At 34.6% G+C, this 21483-nt stretch overlaps 1 protein-coding gene across 2 annotated transcripts in view; it reads right to left on the bottom strand.

The window, feature by feature from the left end:
• The window catches only part of Rassf8 (Ras association domain family member 8), a 143312-nt gene that overhangs the window by 25522 nt on the left and 96307 nt on the right, over positions 1–21483 (bottom strand). Inside the window, exon 3 of one of the 2 annotated variants that reach the window (XM_046435450.2) lies at positions 4308–4498. In XM_046435450.2, coding sequence (XP_046291406.1) covers positions 4308–4410 — 103 coding nt within the window. In that variant the 5' untranslated portion in view covers positions 4411–4498. The remainder of the gene's footprint in view (positions 1–4307; positions 4499–21483) is intronic. The other variant, XM_058576439.1, reaches the window with a different exon arrangement.

The raw sequence follows: 21483 nt of genomic DNA, 5'->3' as shown, positions 1-21483 counted from the left end.
TAGGTGGGAGGGTATACTCCAAAATGAGTGGTTTTAAATGAGGTTAGAGTAGTGAGAGTATGTGGGGATTCCTTTATGCCCCTGAAGACTACTGAATGGGTTCAGAATTCTGGGTTAGGAAACCACTAATGGGTTTTGAGCAGAGGAATGAAATAATGCAACATGTTTTAAAGGAATTACTTTTAAAAGAAATCTGCTGAAAAGAGGGACAAGGTAGAAGTAGTGCTTTAGGTTCAAAGTGTCTCCCAAAAGCCCATGTGTTAAATACTTGGTTGCCAGACAGTGGTGTTACTGGGAGATAGTGGAACCTGACATGGGATCTAACAGAAGAAAGTTAGGCCACTGGAGGCATGCCCTAGAAGGGGATATGGAGACCCTGGTCACTTTCTGTTCTCTCTTTTCCTTCCTAGGTACTGTGAACAACTCCTCTACCATAATGTATTTTGCCACCATAGGCCAAAAGTAACAGGGTAAAGCAACCATGGACTGAAACCTCTGAAACTGTGAGTCAAAATAAACCTCTTCTCCTTTTAAGCTGGTTATCCTGAATATTTTGTTACAATAACGGAAAGCTGACTGACACAGTAGGGAGATGAGCTGGAAAGCTGTTATAAAAATCTAAGTGAAAAATAATCGTGGTTTCCATCAAGGTAACAAAGTGGTTAAAAACTACCATCAGTGGTTGTTGAGAGAAGAAATAAGATTCTGGATATATTTTGAAGGTAGAATAGGGGATTTGATGATAGGTTAGTTTTAAGGTAGTAAAGCAAGAAAGGAAGAAAAGACAACCCAAAGGTTTTGGATTCTATCAACTAAAAGAAGAGTTCTCATTTGCGGAGATGGGTAGAAGGAAGAAACTTGGGGATGGGCAGTACCTGGGACACAGAGCTTGGGTTTTGACATGTTAAGTCCAAGATACCAATCAGTTATCCTCTAGAATACACTGTCTCCTACAAGAGTGATTTAGTTAAAATTAAAAATTCATTTTCTCAGTCACACTAGCCACACTTCAAGTATTCAATAGTTGAATGTGACTAGGGACTATCATATTGCGAAAGCACAGGTATAGAACATTTTATCCTTGCTGAAAGTTTTACTGAACAGGACTGTCCTAGAAAATAAGTTTAACTGAGTACTTATTTTAGGCAAAGCAATTATATAAGAAAGACAAGAAAGCAAGATCCTCTATACTTTAGAAGAATTTTCAGAAAAGAAAAGTAAGTCTTAACAAATACTAAAACCAGAGTTTAGTATAAAATGTGTTTGAAAACTGATTATGAAAGGGCTTCTTGAGCAGAGTCCACCACATCATTTTAGTCCCAGCTCCAATCCAGTTACTTCTATTCAATGCTTGCTCTGGCCCCATTTGAAGAAGATACAGGGAACAGATCACAATAAGTGGGAACAGAAAGATTCTGAATCACTGATACTTTAAATGACATCAGGTATCAAAGCTTTGTGGATCAGAAACCTTTTCCTTCAGTTCCTTTATTTTTTCCTCCCCTAATTTTAGCTGGAATTTATTTCTATGTTAAACTTTTTTTTTTTTTAGTTGTAGGACACAATACCTTTATTTTATTTATTTATGTGGTGCTGAGGATTGAACCCAGTGTCCCATGCATGCAAGGCAAGCACACTACCACTGAGCCATACTCCCGGCTCCTATATTAAGCTTTAAGTTACCTGAGGGCAAAAAAACCATACTTTTCTTATTTTTGGTTTGGGATACTGTAAAAGCAAATGCACTTTCCCTACTATAACTTGATACAGATGATCTGTCAAAGGCTTTCTGTTCACTTACACATCTGAGAGGCAGTTTGAGCTCTGGAATAATGGTACTTCTAGGACAGTTTACCAGGGAAACAAAATAGAATATTTAAATTGGGAATGTTTCAGAAAGCCTAGGATTACAATGACTGAACACAGGGTGCACTCTGGATGCATAGGTAGCTTAACCACTTCATGCAAAGAATATTTTAATCACAGTTTTACTTTTAACTATTCTGTCTGTCATAATTTGAAAATGTGTCCTACATCCATCACCTACCTGTAATCTGCCAAAGTAGTGAAAGATTAGGGTAGAAAGGATTTATTTCTAGAGTATTAGATACATTCAGAATTTAAAAAAAAATCAAACTAGGTTCTGTTTTGGCTCTTTGCTAATTAGACTTGATTGATTAGAAGCACTAAGACAAAAGATGTTAGCTGTCATATGTATTCTCAGATTGCTGGCTTATGTACATATTTTCATAGTAAATAATTTTGATAGTTTCTGTGGTTTCTTAAAAAAATAATTTTAACTACTTGGAGAAAATGACTTCTAAGGTCTCTCTCTCTATCTCACGCGCACATGCTTACATACACACACACAGTTAGTATTTATGGGGGATTGTTCCAGGACCCTGCAGATACCAAAATCTGTGGATGTTTAAATCCCTTACAAAAAATAGCATGTATTTGCATATAAACTATGACACTGTCTTACATACTACAAATCACCTCCAGATTACTTATAATAATTAATTCAATGTAAATGCCATGTTAATATACTGTATTGTGTAGAGAATAATGACAAGGGGGGAAAAAAAGCATGCACATGTTTGGTACTAGGCATATCTACTGTACTTTTGGTTCAAGGTTAGTTGAATCCATGGATGTAGAACTTGTGGATATGGAGGGCTGACTGTATATAGTTGCCTAAACACGGTATATATGTACATGCAAACAAAAGCAACTAGTCTCAAGTTCCTTCAGTAAAAACTACTGTTTTGAGCCATGGAAATTTTGGGGTTGTTTGTTATAGAAGCAATTTTCTCTAATTAATAAATCCCCTATTGTTTCTTAAAGTAGAGATAAGAAAAAAGAATTACAAAATTTTCACTTGGTATTTAAACTCTGAATATAAAAATCTTTCATTATAAGACAGATATTCAAATATATATCAGAAGCAAATTGGTGCTGAGAAAATCTGGCACAACAACAGAAACAAGGACTAACAGCTGTTGGTTAGTTGCCAGTTGAGTCCTTCTCTGAATTCTGCATTCAATGAAGTAGTTATGATACAAAAAAAGAAATAGGTGGCCAAATTTGGAGGAATATCATAAAACACCTGTATTCAGGTAGCTGACTTTTCAAAACAGGTCTTGTACTGAGTTATTGAGGCAGCAAAAGATTCAGTTAAAACTTTTTACCATGTTCCACAAGTAAGAACATACTTCAGTTCCAAAGGACAAACTCATATCTAGTACCTGTAGGCATTTTTGCCCTTGAAATTCTGTGCAGAAAATGTGGCTACCACACAGATAAATGTGGCCTGCAACACCACTCAACTACTTGACTTCTACAAAAATGTTTTTTAAAGTATTGTCCATGTTTTGATTCCCAAACATAACAGAGAAAGTTACATGAACAATGGTAATCCTAGTCTTCATTAAGAAAAAAAAAAGGGAGGGGGAAATAACTACAAAGCATCTGCCATAATGCAGGAGGCAAAGTCAAGCATCTCCATCAGAAGCTCAGATGTCTTGGCAACACTGGCTCTTTCAACCTTGATCTAACTGGACATGCTTCCAATATAAACTAGCAAAACAAAAAATAAACTTTTGATAAGAAGGCTAGAGCACCTAGCATGATGTTGGACACACAGTTTCTCCTTAATATTTGTTTGCTGAATAACAGATTTAAGATGTAAATAGAAACTATAATCCACATTACTAATTTTACTGAGGCAGGAATTTATATCTTCATCATATTCCAAAAGGATTTAAGATAACAAATAAATTTGCACAAATTATGACAAGGAAAAGTTTAAAATAAATTGGAAGAAACTTGAGATAGGAGGATAAGATAAAAACAGGAGATGTATTTGACAACTTCATCTTCACTGTATAAGATTTAAAGAGTGCACATTATTTTCCTAAAAAGCAATGCTGTTATTTCATTTGTTGTATTTGCTTTTCTAAAAGTATTCAGAAATTGATAATAGAATTTTTCCTTATGAGGGACTCTGGGAACGAGGAATCTATGTTTTGCTTAAGAAAACATCTTTAGTTTCAGAAATCACTGTTTAGTATGACACCAGGGAAGAAGTTGAGTGATATGGGTGGGGGGGTAATTCCAAGAACAGCATCACTACAGATTAACTCAAACACAGGCAAAGAATAGTAAGTAAAAGTGTGTCTGTGAGATTTATTATAGAACTAAATGAACAAAACTCACTAGAGACATATATTGAAACCACACACATATACAGCCCCCAAAAGAAAGTGTAAAGGAATTTTATCCTAGACATCCAAGAGTTTACTTACCTATAGCTTGAGCTAAGGCTATTACAACCTCCTGGCAAGTTGTGACTTCGGTGACACCACAAACAATCCTCTGAACTCCATCCACCCATACTTTCAGTTCCATGGTGCACTGGCTAATCACCCAAGGCCCTGACAGTAGTCATCAGAGTGTCAGGTCATGTCTGGCTTCAAGAACACAGAGAAGGCAGAGACTGTAGTCAGATAAAAAGAGGAAAATATCATTTTTAATAAGGTAAATGTTAGCATTTCTTATATAATATAAAAATTACATGAAACAAATTTTAATATACCAGAATCCTGCTACTATAAAAGTCCATTTGTACTTATTTTACAGAACTAAAGTCAGCAGTACAAATGCAATTACAGCCACCTAGCATGACACTGCTTCATATTATTACTACTTTCCTAACAATGATTTTATTTATGTGTCTTTGGGCTAAATATTCTTATTTACTTGATCAAGCCCTACTGTTCAATGTATATGTTCTTTTTCTATCCCTTTTCACCACTTTCATTAGGATGGGTTCTGAGTTAAAAGAAAGAAAAAAAAGTTCTTGTCATTCCTGGAATCATAAACCAATCTCACAGGCTTGCCAGCACTGAGTATAATACTTGTTAGAAACATTTGTCAAGGCGTCCTGCTAACTCCAAGTTGCACTCTTGTGTTGAGTGTGTCCCTTACCTCCCCACAAGACTGAGGAAATGGTCTTTACCACTGAATGCTCCCACCAAGCATGCATGAAGACAGGTGTGTAAAAAAAAAAAATCTCATTTTTTTTTTGAAAACAAATTCCTTGGGTAGCTGACCCCATGTGTGAACATCTTATTCTTTTCTTATTTAGCTGGGCTTGCTAATTTTGCTGAATTAGAAGACTGATACAAACATAAACCATCATCATTTGTTGTATTTGCTGTGCTAAACCAGTGCTCAATTTTTTATTTGGCTGAATTATATGCCAAACATTTCTCATTTCATTAAACCAAATACCTTGATTTCTTCTACTGGTACCGATTTGAAAGGTCTTAATCTGCTAAAAAGAATTTATGCACAGTTCTTTTCTTGTGAGTTTTTAAAATCTCAACTTTTCCTGTGTCAAATCTTTTTTATCAATCTAGGATTTACTTTGTTTATCCATTGTTTTTGATCTTCATATTTCTTTGTTGTTTTAGAAAAGAGCATTAAAGTTTTTATGAGATGTAATAAACATTGATTTAATTAAGAGAACATTTGGATTAGTTTTAAGGTTTATAATGGCACTGATGTTTCATAATTAATGACTTTTAAAAAAGATTACTAAAAGATACTGAAAACTTTTCCTATAAAATAGAATTTACTATGAACAGTAGCTTTGCCTCTTTACATTTTCTTAAGGGACCTAAGACAGTTATGGGCCATCTAGTCACCTAGTGGTAAGTTAGAACACATGCTATCTGAAGGAAGATAAACTATATTATTTCTTCCAGAGATGGTGCAAAAATACTCTGTCATCATGAAAACAAGAAAGGACTGATTGAACAGTAACTTCCTAGGATGCTGCTTCAGGTCTCTGCCTATAATGAGGTGCCAACGAAGTTTCAGAAACCCCTATATTTGCTTTTATTGGTTTTAGATATATATGACAACAGAATATACTATGACAAAATTACAAGAGCATGAATATAATTTGTTTTACTTCAGTCTCCAGTATTTCTCCTTCCCCTTCCTTCCTCCCATGCCCAGTTCCCTTCCCTCTATATTCTACTGTTCAGAAATCCCTACATTATACAGAGAAGGGTCTTCTTTCCAATGACCAGCTGATTCCCATAACTGGGTTCCTTGTTATGAGATCCTTTGAGATGTTAACGGTCCTGAGAAAAAGGGTTCCAAAGTCAAAGAAATATAAGAAATTCCATAAACAATGTTAAAAGTTTCTTTACAGTGAGACTTCTCTGAACCTCCAACAGGCTGTGAGCACTCTAAGCTTCAAGAAGGAGCTGCACACACAACACAACTGTCTTCCACTCACCTGGAGGACACATAGGGAAAGGAATAGGGCAGTTCTGACCCTGAAGGCTCTGCCTTACTAGGTTCTCTCTACACTAAAAATAGAACATGCAAAAATTATTCTTTCTTGGAAAAAGATGCAGGCATCAAAAAGTGATCAAACATTAATATATGGCTTTATTTCATTAAAAAATGTTGAATTAAAGTATGCTTAATATCTAATCCTTTTTTTCATTAAAAAATCTTGAACTTGAAAAAACTACTAAGAAAGCCCCCTCCCTCCAAAGAAACCTTTTATTCAAAAGAAACCTCTGGGACTTATTTTTTTTTAAATATTAAAAAACATACAAAAACATATCAAAAAGATAGTGTACCATGATCAAGTGGGGTTCAAGGGATGTAAGGTTGGTTCAACATACGGAAATCAATAAATGTAATGCACCACATCAACAGACTTAAAAGATGAGAACCATATGATCACCTCAACAGAAGCAGAAAAAGCATTCAACAAAATACAGCACTCATTCATGCTCAAAACACTAGAAAAACTAGGGATAACAGGAATATATCTCAACACTGTAAAAGCTATCTATGCTAAGCCCCAGGCCAACATCATTCTAAATGGAGAAAAATTGAATGCATTCCCTCTAAAAACTGGAATAAGACAGGGAAGCCCTCTTTCACCATTTCTATTTAACATAGTTCTTGAAACATTAGCCAGAGCAATTAGACAGATGAGATAAATTAAAGGTATACACACATAGGAAAAGAAGAACTTAAATTAGCCCTATTTGCTGATGATATGATTCTATACCTAGAATACCCAAAAATTCTGCCAGAAAACTTCTGGAACTAGTAAAGGAATTCAGCTAGCAGGATACAAAATCAACACCCATAAATCAAATGCATTTCTGTATATCTGTGACAAATCTTCTGAAAGGGAAATGAGGGAAACTACCCAATTTACAATAGCCTCGAGAAAAAAAAAAATACTTGGGAATCAACCTAACAAAAGAGGTGAAAGACCTTTACAACAAAAACTACAGTACACTAAAGAAAGAAATCAAAGAAGACCTTAGAAGACGGAAAGATCTCCCTTGTTCTGGGATAGGCAGAATTAATATTGTCAAAATGACCATACTACCAAAAGCACTATACAGATTTAATGTAATTCCAATCAGAATCTCAATGAAATTCCTCATAGAAACAGAAAAAGCAGTCATAAAATTCATCTGGAAAAATAAGAGACCCAGAATAGTTAAAGCAATCCTTAGCAAGAAGAGTGAAGCAGGTGGCATCACTATACCTGACCTTAAACTACACTACAATGCAATAGTAACAAAAATGGCATGGTATTGGCACCGAAATAGACTTGTACACCAATGGTACAGAATACAGGATACAGAGACTAATCCACATAATTACAGTTATATTTGACAAAGGCACCAAAAACATACATGGGAGGGAAGAGAGCCTCTTCAACAAGTGGGGCTGAGAAAATTGGAAATTCATATGCAACAAAATGAAATTAAACCTCTATCTCTCACCATGCACAAAACCCAACTCAAAGTGGATCAAGGACCTAGGAATTAAACCAGACACTTCGTCTATTAGAATAAAAAGTAGACCTAAATCTCCATCATGTTGGATTAGGCTCCAACTTCCAATAAGACTCCTATAGCATAATAATTAATATCAAGAATCAATAAATGGGATGGATTTGAATTAAAAAGCTTCTTCTCAGCAAAAGAAATAATCAGTGAGGTGAATAGAGAGTGTACTAATTTGGAACAAATTCTTACCACATGCACATCAGAGTAATAATCTCTAGAATATATAAAGAACTCAAAAAGTTAAACACAAAAAAACCCAAATAATCCAATCCATAAATGGGCCAAGGAACTGAACAGACATTTCTCAGAAGAAGATATGCAATCAAAAAAATATAAAAAAAAATATATGAAATGCAAATCAAAACTACTCTTAAGATTTCATCTCACTCCAGTCAGAATGGCAGCTATTAAGATTACAAACAGCAAGTGTTGGTGAGGATGTAGGGAGAACAGCACACTCATACATTGCTGGTGGGACTGCAAATTGGTGCAGCCAATATGGAAAGCAGTATGGTGAATCCTTGGAAAACTGGGAATGGAACCACCATTTGATCCAGCTATCCCTCTCCTTGGTCTATACCCAAAGGACTTAAAAACAGCATACTACAGGGACACAGCTACATCAATGTTTATTGCAGCACAATTCACAATAGCTAAACTGTGGAACCAACCTAAATGCCCTTCAGTAGATGAATGGATAAAGAAAATGTGGTATATATACACAATGGAATATTATTCAGCATTCAAAGAGAATAAAATCATGGCTTTTGTAGGATGGAGCTGGAAAATATAATGTTAAGTGAAATTAGCTAATCCCAATAAACCAAATGTCAAATGATTTCTCTGGTTTAAGGAAGGTGATTCATAATATGCTGTGGGGGAGGGAATGGGACAATTAAATGAACTCTAGATAGGGCAAAGGGGAAAAGGGGAGGGAGGGGAAGGGAAGGGACTTAGGGGTAGGAAAGATGGTGGAATGCGATGGTCATCATTACCCTAAGTACATGTATAAACACACAAAGGATGTGACTGTACTTTGAGTATAACCAGAAATATGAAAAATTGTGCTCTATGTCTGTAATATGAATTTTAATGCATTCTATTGTCATATATAACAAATTAAAAAAATTAAAAAAAATAATAAAAAATTAGTAGAAAACTTAGCACATTTCTGAGCACACAATACAGCACTGTTAACTGAAGGCACAATGCTGTACAGCAGATCTCTAGAATTCACTCATCTTGTATGATTGAAACTTTATACCCAGTGAACAGCAACTGCCAACTACCTCCTATTCCAAACATATTCCAATGGCAATCACTATTCTATTTCCTGTTTCTTCAAATTTGACTACTCTAGATACCTCATCTAAGTTCTATATTCTTATTTAGACCTTAGCATACTACACATATTTTCTTATCTGAATTTCTGTTTCACTTTGAACTTTCAATCATTGAGTGAATATAAACAAACATAAGTGTCATGCACATCTGTTACACATTACAGAGTAAGTAATCTTGTGGGAAAACACTGAGCATAAAGAATACTGAAACTTGCAGGGTATTCAAGTTTTTGAACAGACTTTCTACCATGGCACATCACACCAGGAAGACCAACATCTGTTTTTGAATTTTATCTTTTATACTTGGAATCTTAAGGAGGGTAGGAAAAGTTTTATTGGGTTCAGGTCAATGGACTGGCCTGCCCCAGATTTTATTTCTAGGAGAGCCACTATTTTTAGAAGAATACAATTTCTGTTGGGGGTTTAAGTTTTACTGATAATCATCTCTAACTTCCCTAAAAATCACAGTTGTTTTATGAGTCATCTGAAGAACCTGTCTCTCCATCTTTCCAGTAAAAGCTTATAATGCTCCTCTCTCAGAGCTATAGCCTGGATCTTTTCAACCCTATCAAGTCCAATTGCTCTTTTCTTCAACCCTCTCAAGTTCTATAGCTCTATACCTTGCTCCAGAACTCGACTAGAGGGGAAAATGAAGTTCTACATTGAAGGAGCATGTGGTAGAGCAGGCATCACTGAAACTTAGAACCTGGGCAGCAAAGGACTTTGGCATTCCAGTTAGAATTTGGAATAAATTTGTTCATGGAAAAATGATGCAGTTAAATGGAAATGGAAAGTAAGGTTCTACTGCAAGGGTATTAATATAGTGCACTTATGGTTTTCATCATGAGATTTCTATAGTCAAATCATGATTATTTTAATAATTTTTTATTCAAAAATATGCCGCTGGGAAACAAAATTTCTTTAGCTAAGAACCATGTGTCATTATAAAAGCCCACCTGAATTAAGCATCTACATTTGTGGAGACATTTTCCCACAAGATCAATGCTTTAATTAAGGAATAATAGTCAACCCTCCTTATTCCCAGATTCTACATTTGTGAATTTGTCTACTTGCTAAAACTTATTTGTAACCATAGAAGTCTAGAAGTCAATACTGGTGCTTTCATGGTTACTCAAGGATATGCAGAGTAGTGAAAAATCTGAGCTACCTGACACATTCCCAGCTGAGGATGAATCAGAAGCCATTCTGCCTTTTTGGTTTTCTACTCTTATATTGTCAGTCAGTGTCCTTTTCTCAATAGACTTAGTGCCATATTTGTGTGTGTGTGTGTGTGTGTGTGTGAATGTGCGTGCGTGTGCACGTTTTGGTGACTTTACAGTTTAAATGGCCTCCATGTATAGTGCTGGAATGCTATCTAGTGTTTACGAGGCAAGGAAGCTATAACGTGATGAAGAAAAATGCATGTTAGATAAGCTTTGTTAATACATGAGTTATAATGCTGTCAGCTGGGAGTTCAATGTTAATAAATCAATAAAATATGTTAAATAAGCCATCTTTAAACAGAAAAACACCTAAAACAAGGGTATGTGTTGATTAATTTTAAAAAATGTTGTGACCAGAGGTTCACAGGAAACTATGTATTCTCTTTAGGAAAAATAGTTCTAATTGAGTGTTCGGATTAAACTTACAAATATAATACATACATACATATATACATATATATACACACACATAAAAATTACATTTAACTATATAATAATATTATTATATATTATACATAGAGAGAGCAAGCAAGAGAGAGAGAGAGAAGAGGGGGGAGCCTTTAAATTTTTTTTTTTTTTAATTTTGAGATGGGGTCTCACTAAGTTGCTTAAGGCCTTGCTAAGTTGCTGAAGCTGAGGCCTTGAATTTGTAATCCTCCTGCTCAGCCTCCTGGGTTGCTGGGATTACACACATGCACCACAAAGCCCAGCATGACTGTATATTTTTAAAAAGTATAACTTCCTTGTAATGGCAACAATAAATCTGTTGAGCAAATGCCATTACTTCCTGGACAATAGATGCCAATACACAAATAGCTTATGGTCGATTTTAATACTTAGGAAGATAAAGCACAGCAAGACAAAGATTCTGATACGCCATAGCAAAGAAGCCAGCCAAACTGATAAATTTATTCAGCGATTTGGTGTGGGAGTGCTATGTGAAGAAAAGGGAGATAATTCTTATAAAATATGCTGCTGAACTATAGGATAGAAACAAACTACCATCTTTTGAAAATAAGAAACATGTGCCAGCCCCTCAGTGCATGTTGAAGAACCCAGAAGGACGATGGATATCCTATTTAAGTATTACTAGTAGGGACAATATAAAACAGAGGAAAAATTATTAATAATCTAGCTTTTCTCTTTCCCTATGTGAAAAGTTTTCATTGCCACCAGTAACCCATTTTTTCCTAAAGACATATTGATATTTTCTTTTAGAGATTTGCCTAAATCATAGGATTTCTTCTTCGATGGTATGTTTTTAAAAATCTCAATTCTAACCAATCTGTGATTACTAATTATTAAATAAAATAAATCCATGTTCCTTTCTTAATTATTCATCCTCCTCAGGTGACAGCATTCAAATACTTAACAATGCCAAAATATGAATAATCAAAATATGAATGATCTATAATAATGGCAACTGCCATATTTGGCACAAGTACTTTCCATATGGTAGGCATTGTGTACTGAGCCTCAGTTATCATAACCTCAACAATACAACCCATTGAGTTAGACGTCAATAATCTTATTTTAAAAATGAGATAAGTTTCATAGAGCTAAAAATAACTTTTTCCAAGGTTAACAAATCACATTCAAAATTTAGATGAATAAAGAAATTTAAGAATAAACAGGGCCATGCTTCTCCACAAGGACTCACGTACCCGAATAGTTCTTTTTAGACTCTTAAACTACCCTAAGAAATCTCACTTATAATTTCTTGGAGATTTATTTCTATCAACAAATAATTTTTCAGAATGTATGTAAAAACTTGCCATTCTAGGAGAAAGAAAAGAGGCATAACCAAGTAAACCATGATAAAAAACTACAATTTCAATTCAAAGGAGTCGATGACACACACATGCCATCCAGAAAAATGAGTATCTGATGGTGATTTGTTTTCAGGATCAACAAACAATTCTTCTAGTTTTTTAAAATTATATTCAGCTTTATTTCTACATAGTCCCAAATAAAGTATGTTTGAACATGTCATTATTTTAATTCCTGTCTTAAATTCAAAAGTAAAACTTCTAGGAGACTTCCTTCATTTTCTTAAGATTTGAACAATTAGAAACTATGTTGTAGAATAAACCATTTTATTTCAAGGCAGTGCTGAGCAGAGGAAACAGCACACTTAGAGGTTCAAATCCTAGGCTCTACTAACTGTGGGATTTAAGTCAGGATGCATGACTTTCCTTATGGCACATAGTATGAATTCAAAAGCTATTTTGGAGTATGGAAATGAAAAGTCTAGAAAGGAAAATGAACATCGAAGAAAAATTCTGAAAACATTAATAAAAGTAGTTGAAAATAAAGACATTTTAGGTTATTATATCATGTTCCTAAAGAAGACCTCAAAGATTTTTAAATGGACATTAACAATGATAATCCATCTTTAGAAATTTCAATCACTTTTAGTTTGAGACATGTTATGAGTCCAGATAAACTTACTGGCATGAAAATACTGATCCTTTTATTAACAAGTATCTTTTCCCCTTAAAATAAACTTTTTAAATGAATACAACTAGTAACTTTGCTTTTACTAGTTGTATTAGCACTGCAGTCATCACCATAGCCTTCCCCACAAAGTAGCCCCTAACTTTTTGACAACAGACAGGGACTACAAGCAGCTGCATCTCAGAGCAGGCATCCCAAAGGGAGTGTGAAGCCCACTCTTGCAGCCCCATCTCTGTCAGACATTACTTCCATCTTGGGGCACCTTAACTATTATTTCGAGTTATCGCTGCCATTGCCGCCACCAACCTTAGATGCAGTAGCAAACATTTAGGGACACCAGCAGGGTCTGGAAGCCCAACATCAAGGTAAGGTACACACAATCTGCATGGGTACTACAAGAATATAAGGAAGAAACTGTAATATCTCAGATCCACACTGCAAGAAAGGAAGACACATAGACATCATGAAAAAACAAGGGAGGAAAGTGCCCCAAACAAATCAGGACACTATAATAACAGAACCCATGGACAGCAAAGTTGATGAAATGTCAGAGAAGGAGTTCAGAAGGTTCATAATTAAAATGATCTGTGAATTAAAGAATGATCTAAATGAGCAAATACAGGCAAAAATTGATCACTTCAACAAAGAGATAAGAGAGCAAATACAGGTAGCAAAAGATTACTTCAAGAGTGAGATAGAGACTCTGAAAAAAAAGTCAGAAATCCTCAAAATGAAGGATACAATAAATAAAATTAAAAACTCAATAGAAAGTATAACTAACAGACTTAGAAGAAAGAATGTCAGATAATGAAGATAAAGTATACAAACTGGAAAATAAAGTTGATCACACAGTGACAACTGTAAGAAACCATGGACAGAACATACAAGAATTATGGGTCAGCATCAAAAGACCAAATCTAAGAGTTATTGGGATAGAGGAAGGCACAGAGTTTCAAACCAAAAGAATGCACAATCTCTTCAATGAGATAATATCAGAAAATTTCCCAAGTACGAAGAACAAATTGGAAAACCAAATACAAGAGGTTTACAAGACACCAAATGTACAAAATTACAACAGATCTACACCAAATCACATTGTAATAAAAATGCCTAGCATACAGAATAAGGAGAGAATATTAAAAGCCACAAGAGAGAGGAATCAGATCACATATAGGGGGAGACCAAGTTATATCTCAGCAGATTTTTCAACCCAGACTCTCAATGCCAAGAGATCATGGAACAACATATACCAAGCTATGAAAGAAAAGGGATGCCAACCAAGAATCTTATATCCAGCAAAATTAAGCTTTAGATTTGATGGTGAAATTAAAACCTTCCATGAAAAACAAAATTTAAAAGATTTTACTACTAGAAAGCCTGCACTAGAGAACATCCTCAGCAAAATATTCCTAAAAGAGGAAATGAAAAACAATGATGAAAATCAGCAGAGAGGTATTATACTAAAGGAAAATCTAATCAGGAGAAACCAAGTCACATTAAACCAAAAATAAACAAAAATGGCTGGGAATACAAATCATGTCTCAAAAATAACCCTGAATGTTAATGGCCTAAATTTACCAATCAAAAGACATAGACTAGCAGATTGGATTGAAAAAAAAAAAAAAAAAAGACCCAACAATATGCTGCCTCGAAGAGACTCATCTCATAGGAAAAGTCATCCACAGTCTGAAGGTGAAGGGTTGGGAAAAACCATGCCACTCACATGGACTGTGGATGCAAGCAGGGCTTTCTATCCTCATATTAAAAAATAAACTAGATTTCAAACTAAAGTTAATCAAAAAGTATAAAGAAGGACCCTACATAGTGCTCAAGGGAACCATACACCAACAAGACTTAACAATTATAAATATAAATGCCCCAAACAAGGGAGCATCTACATTCATCAAACAAACTTTTCTCAAATTCAAGAGTCAAATAGAACACAACACAATAATTTTGGGTGACTTTAACACTCCGCTTTCTTCACTAGATAGATCTTCGAAACAAAAGCTGAACAAATTAACTCAATAATACAATCAATAACTTAGATTTAACTGACATATACAGAATATTTCATCAAATTACAGCACCCCTTTATGTTCAAAACACTAGAAAAAGTATGGATAACTGTAATAAAAATAGGGATAACAGTATAACAAAAAATTCAACAGTAACATATCTCAACATCATAAAGGCTATCTATGCTAAGCCCCAGGCAAACATCAATCTAAATGGAGAAAAATTGAAGGCATTCCCTCTAAAACCTGGAATAAGACATGGATGCCCTCTTTCACCACTTCTATTTAACATAGTTCTTGAAACACTGACCAGAGCAATTAGATAGATGAAAGAAATTAAAGGGATACACATAGGAAAAAAAAAAAAAAACTCAAATTGGCACGATTTGCTGAGGATATGATTCTATACTTAGAGGACCCTAAAAGTTCCACCAGAAAACTTCTAGAACTAGTAAATGAGCCAAGTAGCAGGATATAAAATCAACACTCATAAATCAAAGGCATTTCTGTATATCAGTATAATACAGTTATATTTGACAAAAGTGCCGAAAAATGTACATTGGAGAAAAGATAACCTCATCAACAAATGGTGCTGGGAAAACTGAAATGCAACAAAATGAAATTAAACCCTTATCTTTCACCATGCACAAAACTCAACAGAAAATGGATCAAGGACTTAGGAATAAAACCAGAGACCCTGCATCTAATAGAAGAAAAAGTAGGCCCTAATCTCCATCATGTGGGATTAGGCCCCGACTTCCTTAATAAGACTCCTTTGGCGTAAGAATTAAAATCAAGAATCAATAAATGGAATAGACTCAAACTAAAAAGTTTCTTCTCAGCAAAAGAAACAATCTGTGAGGTGAACAGAGAGTCTACAGCTTGGGAGCAAATTTTTACCCCTTACATATCAGATAGCGCACTAATCTCTAGGGTATAATAAAGAACTCAAAAAGTTAAACACCAAAAAAACCCCCAAAAAGCAAAACAAAAAAACCAAATAACCCAATCAATACATGGGCCAAGGACCTGAAGAGACACTTCTAAGAAGATGATATGCAATCAATCAACAAATATATGAAAAAATGTTCATCATTGCTAGCAATTAGAGAAATGCAAATCAAAACCACTCAAAGATTTCATCTCACGCCAGTCAGAATGGCAGCTATTATGCATACAAACAACAATAAGTGTTGGCAAGGATGTGAGGGAAAAAGGTACACTCATACACTGCTGGTGGGACTGTAAACTGGTGCAGCAAATATGGAAAGCAGTATGGAGATTTCTTGGAAAACTGGGAATGGAACCACCTTTTGACCCAGCTATCCCTCTCCTTGGTCTATACCCAAAGGACTTTAAAAAAGCATACTAAAGGGACACAGCTACATCAATGTTTATTGCCGCACAATTTTCAATAGCTAAACTGTGGGACTAAGCTAGATGCCCTTCAATAGATGAATGGATAAAAAAATGTGGCACATATACATAATGGAACATTACTCAGCAATAAGAGAATAAAATCATGGCATTTGCAGGTAAATGGATGTAGTTAGAGAAGATAATGCTAAGTGAAGTTAGCCAATCCTAAAAAACCAAATGCCAAATGTTTTCTTCACTATAAGGAGGCTGATTCATAGTGTGAGAGGAAGAGAGAGTATGGGAAGAATAGACAAAACTCCAGATAGGACAGAGGGATTGGAGAGGAAGTTTAGGGGAATGGGGTTAGAAATGATGATGGAACGTGATGATCATTAGTATCCAAAGTATATGTATGAAGACACAAATTGTTGTGAATATTCTTTGTATATAATCAGATATGAAAAACTGTGCTCTGTTTGTGTAATAAGAATAAAAATTGCGCTCTGTATGTGTAATGGATCCCGCTGTCATATATAAATTAAAAAAAAATAAAAGGAAGATTTAAGTACAAACAGACTTGTGGTATTTCTCTTGAGCAGGTATGCTTTGGTACGTTCACTGTAAACCAGCCAGTCAAATGGCAATGAGTCCTTGTTTTTACTGAATGTATAAACAACAAAAATAAGTAATTAGGGGCTGCAGTTATAGCTCAGTGAACAAGCACTTGCCTAGCCTGTGTGAGGCACTGGGTTTGATCCTCAGTACCACATAAAAATAAAGAAATAAAATAAAGGGATTGTGTCCATTCACAACTAAAAAGATTAAAAAAAATAAATTAGCACTCATGGAATTCCTACTAGGTGACATGCCATATTAGCTATTATTTCATACACATACACACATTTAATCCTTTCAATACTAATTTATAGCTTTTTTGTAACATGAATCATTATTAAACAAATGAGGAAAATGAGGCACATAGAAATGAGATGTTCAGCTATGGTCACCCAGTCAGAATAATAATGCTCACAATCAAAGTTCATGAAATAGATTTTAGTAAAGTTTATAAAGACATTAGTTATTGGTTTTCCTGACTCAGGAAAGTAAACAAGTAGATGTGACCATATTAGCTGTAAATTCCAACAAAGTTGAATGATTGATTTAGTTCCATATTGCCACAAAACTGAGAAGCATGGAGTTCATATTCAATAACCAAATCAGACTTAGTAAGAAATATATGACCCTTGAAGTTCCTGATGAAAACTCTTCCTAATTTCCCTCAACTCAACAAAGCAGAACTAGAGCTAGAGTCTGAATCCAAATGTTATACAATTCCCAAAGTCTAGGTCCTTTCCATGTGAGTTGCTAAAGGCAAAATCATTTTTCTTTTCCACAACTGAACTGATACAGGCCACTTCCTCAGTGAATTTTATGTCAGAGTGATGGCAAACTATGTTTGTTACCTTATAGTCACCATTCAGATATAATAAATCCAGTTTCTGAATTCAATATTTAAAATAAATTCTAATGTTTTGCAATGAAATAGCACTTGACATAATAGGGAGGATGACAATGAACTTCTCATTCATGATGTCATAAATATGAAGTGATCAATTCTGACCAACAAGCTCATTCTTTTTTTAACAAAAAGGTGTTTATTTATTTCCCAAGAACCTGTTAATATAATGTATGTGATAGGTATATTCATAGGATGGTTATGTAATTTTATTAACCAGATAAATGATTAAACTTCCAAACTCAAACTGCATATAAGTTGGAACCTCTAGTTGCTTTCTGGATCAGATATTTTTAAATTTTAATTTGTTATATATGACAACAGAATGCACAACAATTCATATTACACATATAGAGCACAATTTTCATATCTCTGGTTGTATACAAAGTATATTCACAACAACTTGTGTCTTCATACATATACTTTGGATACTAATGATCACCACATTCCACCATCATTTCTAACCCCCTTCCCCGCCCTTCCCCTCCAACCCCCTTGTCCTATCTAGAGTTCCTCTACTCCATGCTCCCCCTCCCAACCCCACTATGAATCAGCCTCCTTTTACCAGAGAAAACATTTGGAATTTGTTTTTTTGGGGATTGGCTTACTTCATTTACCATTATATTCTCCAACTCCATCTAATTACCTGCAAATGCCATAATTTTATACTCTATTATTGCTGAGTAATATTCCATTGTGTATATATATATCACATTTTCTTTATCCATTCCATCTACTGAAGGGCATCTAGGTTGGTTCCACAGTTTAGCTATTGTGAATTGTGCTGCAATAAACACTGATGTGGCTGTGTCCCCGTAGTATGCTGTTTTTAAGTTCTTTGTGTATAGACCAAGGAGCGGGATAGCTGGGTCAAAAGGTGGTTCCATTCCCAGTTTTCCAAGAAATCTCCATACTGCTTTCCATATTGGCTGCACCAATTTGCAGTCCCACCAGCAATGTATGAGTGTGCCTTTCTCCCACATCCTCGCCAACACTTACTGTTGTTTGTATTCTTAATAGCTGCCATTGTGACTGGAGTGAGATGAACCAACCCTGCACTCCTGGGAAGAACCCTACTTGATCAATTTGCACTATCTTTTTGATATATGTTTGTATGCCGGAATTTTCTTGAGAATTTTTGCATCTATGTTTATTAGAGATATTGGTCTGAAGATTTCTTTCTTTGATGTGTCTTTATCTGGTTTTGGAATAAGAGTAATATTGGCCTCATAGAATGAGTTTGGAAGTGTTCCCTCTTTTTCTATTTCCTGAAATAAATTGAAGAGTATTGGTAGTTCTTCTTTAAAGGTCTTGTAGAACTCGGCTGTGCATCCATCTGGTCCCACACTTTTCTTGGCTGGTAGGCTTCTGACAGCATCTTCTATTTCATTGCTTGAAATTGAGCTGTTCAAATTGTGTATATCTAGACTGGAGCTGTGGCTCAGTGGTAGAGCACTCACCTAGCATGTGCCAGGCACTGGGTCTAATCCTCAACACCACATAAAAATAAATAAAATAAAATAATTTGTGTATATCATGCTAATTCAATTTAGGCAAATCATGTCTCTAGAAATCTGTCAATACCTTTGATATTTTCTATTTTTTGGAGTACAAATTTTCCAAATAATTTCTAATTATCTTCTGTATTTCTGTAGTATCTGTCATATTTCCTTTTTCATCACAGATGTTAATAATTTGAGTTTTCTCTCTCCTTGTCTTCATTAGTATGGCTAAGGATATGTCAATTTTATTTATTTTTTCAAACAACCAACTTTTTGTTTTGTCAATTTTTTTTGTTTCAATTTCATTGATTTCAGCTCTGATTTTAATTATTTCCTGTCTTCTGCTGCTTTTTGTGTTGATTTGTTCTTCTTTTTCTAGGGCTTATAGATGTAATATGAGGTCATTTATTTGTTGGTTTTTCTTTTTTAAGGGTTGAACTCCATGCAAGGAATTTTACTCTTAGTACTGCCTTCAAAGTGTCCCAGAGATTTCAATATGTTGTATCTGTATTCTCATTCACCTCTAAGAATTTTTTAATCTCCTCTTTGATGTCTTTTGCAACCCACTGTTCATTCAGTAGCATATTATTTAGTCTACAGGTGTTGGATTAACTTCTATTTTTAATTTTATTATTGATTTCTAATTTCATTCCATTATGATCAGATAGAATAAAGGGTAGTATATCTACTTTTTTATATTTGCTAAGAGTTGCTTTGTGGAATAATATATGGTCTAATTTAGAGAAGGATCCATGTGCTGCTGAGAAGAAAGTGAATTCTTTCGTTGAAGGATGAAATATTCCATATATGTCAGTTAAGTCTAAGTTATTGATTGTATTATTGAGTTCTATATTTGTTCAGCTTTTTTTGGAAGATCTATCTGGTGAAGAAAGACATGTGTTAAAGTCACCCAAAGTTATTGTGTTGTGGTCTATTTGATTCTTAAATTTGAGAAGAGTTTGATGAACGTAGACGCCCCATTGTTTGGGGTATATATATTTATAATTGTTAAGTCTTGTTGGTGTATGGTTCCCTTGTGTAGGGTCCTCCTTTATCCCTTTTGGTTGACTTTATCTTGAAGTCTATCTACTTTATTTAATATGAGGACAGAAACCCCTGCTTGTTTCCGCAGTCCATGTGAGTGGTTTGATTTTTCTCAACCTTTTACCTTCAGTCTGTGGATATCTTTTCCTATGAGATGAGTCTCTTGAAGGCAACATATTGCTGGGTCTTTTTTTTTTTTTTAAAAAAGTCTATGTCTTTTGATTGGTGAGTTTAGGCCATTAACATTCAGGATTATTATTGAGAGATGATTTGTATTACCAGCCATTTTTGTTTGTTTTGGTATTTAACTTGTTTTGGTTTCTCCTTTGATTAGTTTTTCCTTTAGTGTAATACCTCCCTTTGCTGATTTTTATTATTGTTTTTCAATTCCTCTTCATGAAGTATTTTGCCAAGGATATTCTGTAGTGCAGGCTTTCTAGGTGTCAATTCTTTTAACTTTCGTTTAGGGAAGATTTTAATTTCATCATCAAATCTAAAGCTTAATTTTGTTAGATATAAGATTCTTGGTTGGCATCCATTTTCTTTCAGAGCTTGATCTTCTAGCTTTCAGGGTCTCGGTTGAAAAATCTTCATATAATCTAATTGGTTTCCCTCTATATGTAATCTGATTCCTTTCTCTTATGGCTTTTAATATTCTCTCCTTATTCTGTATGTTAGGCATTTTCATTATAATGTGCCTTAGTGTGGATCTGTTGTGATTTTGTACATTTGGTGTCCTGTAAGCCTCTTGAATTCAGTTTTCCAATTCATTCTTCGTACTTGGGAAATTTTCTGACATTATTTCATTGAATAGATTGCTCATTCCTTTGGTTAGGAACTCTTCTTTTTCTCCATTCCAATAACTTTTAAATTTGGTCTTTTTATGCTATCCCATATTTGTTGAATGTTTTGCTCATGGTTTCTTACCATTTTCAATATGTTGTCTACATTCTTTTCAAGATTATATATTTTGTGTTCATTGTCTGAGGTCCTGTCTTCTAAGTGGTCTAATCTGTTGGTTATGCTTTCAATTTAATTTGTTTTATTGTTTCTTTCATTTCAAGGATTTCTGGTTTTTTTTTTTGTTTTTTTAGAACGTCTGTCTCCCTATTGAAAA

This window comes from Marmota monax, unplaced genomic scaffold (genome assembly GCF_021218885.2).
Source record: "Marmota monax isolate L192 unplaced genomic scaffold, Marmota_monax_Labrador192_F-V1.1 WCK01_AAM20220418_F8-fsc00012, whole genome shotgun sequence".
NCBI lineage: Eukaryota > Metazoa > Chordata > Mammalia > Rodentia > Sciuridae > Marmota > Marmota monax.
This window is presented reverse-complemented; position numbering and strand designations above follow the sequence as displayed.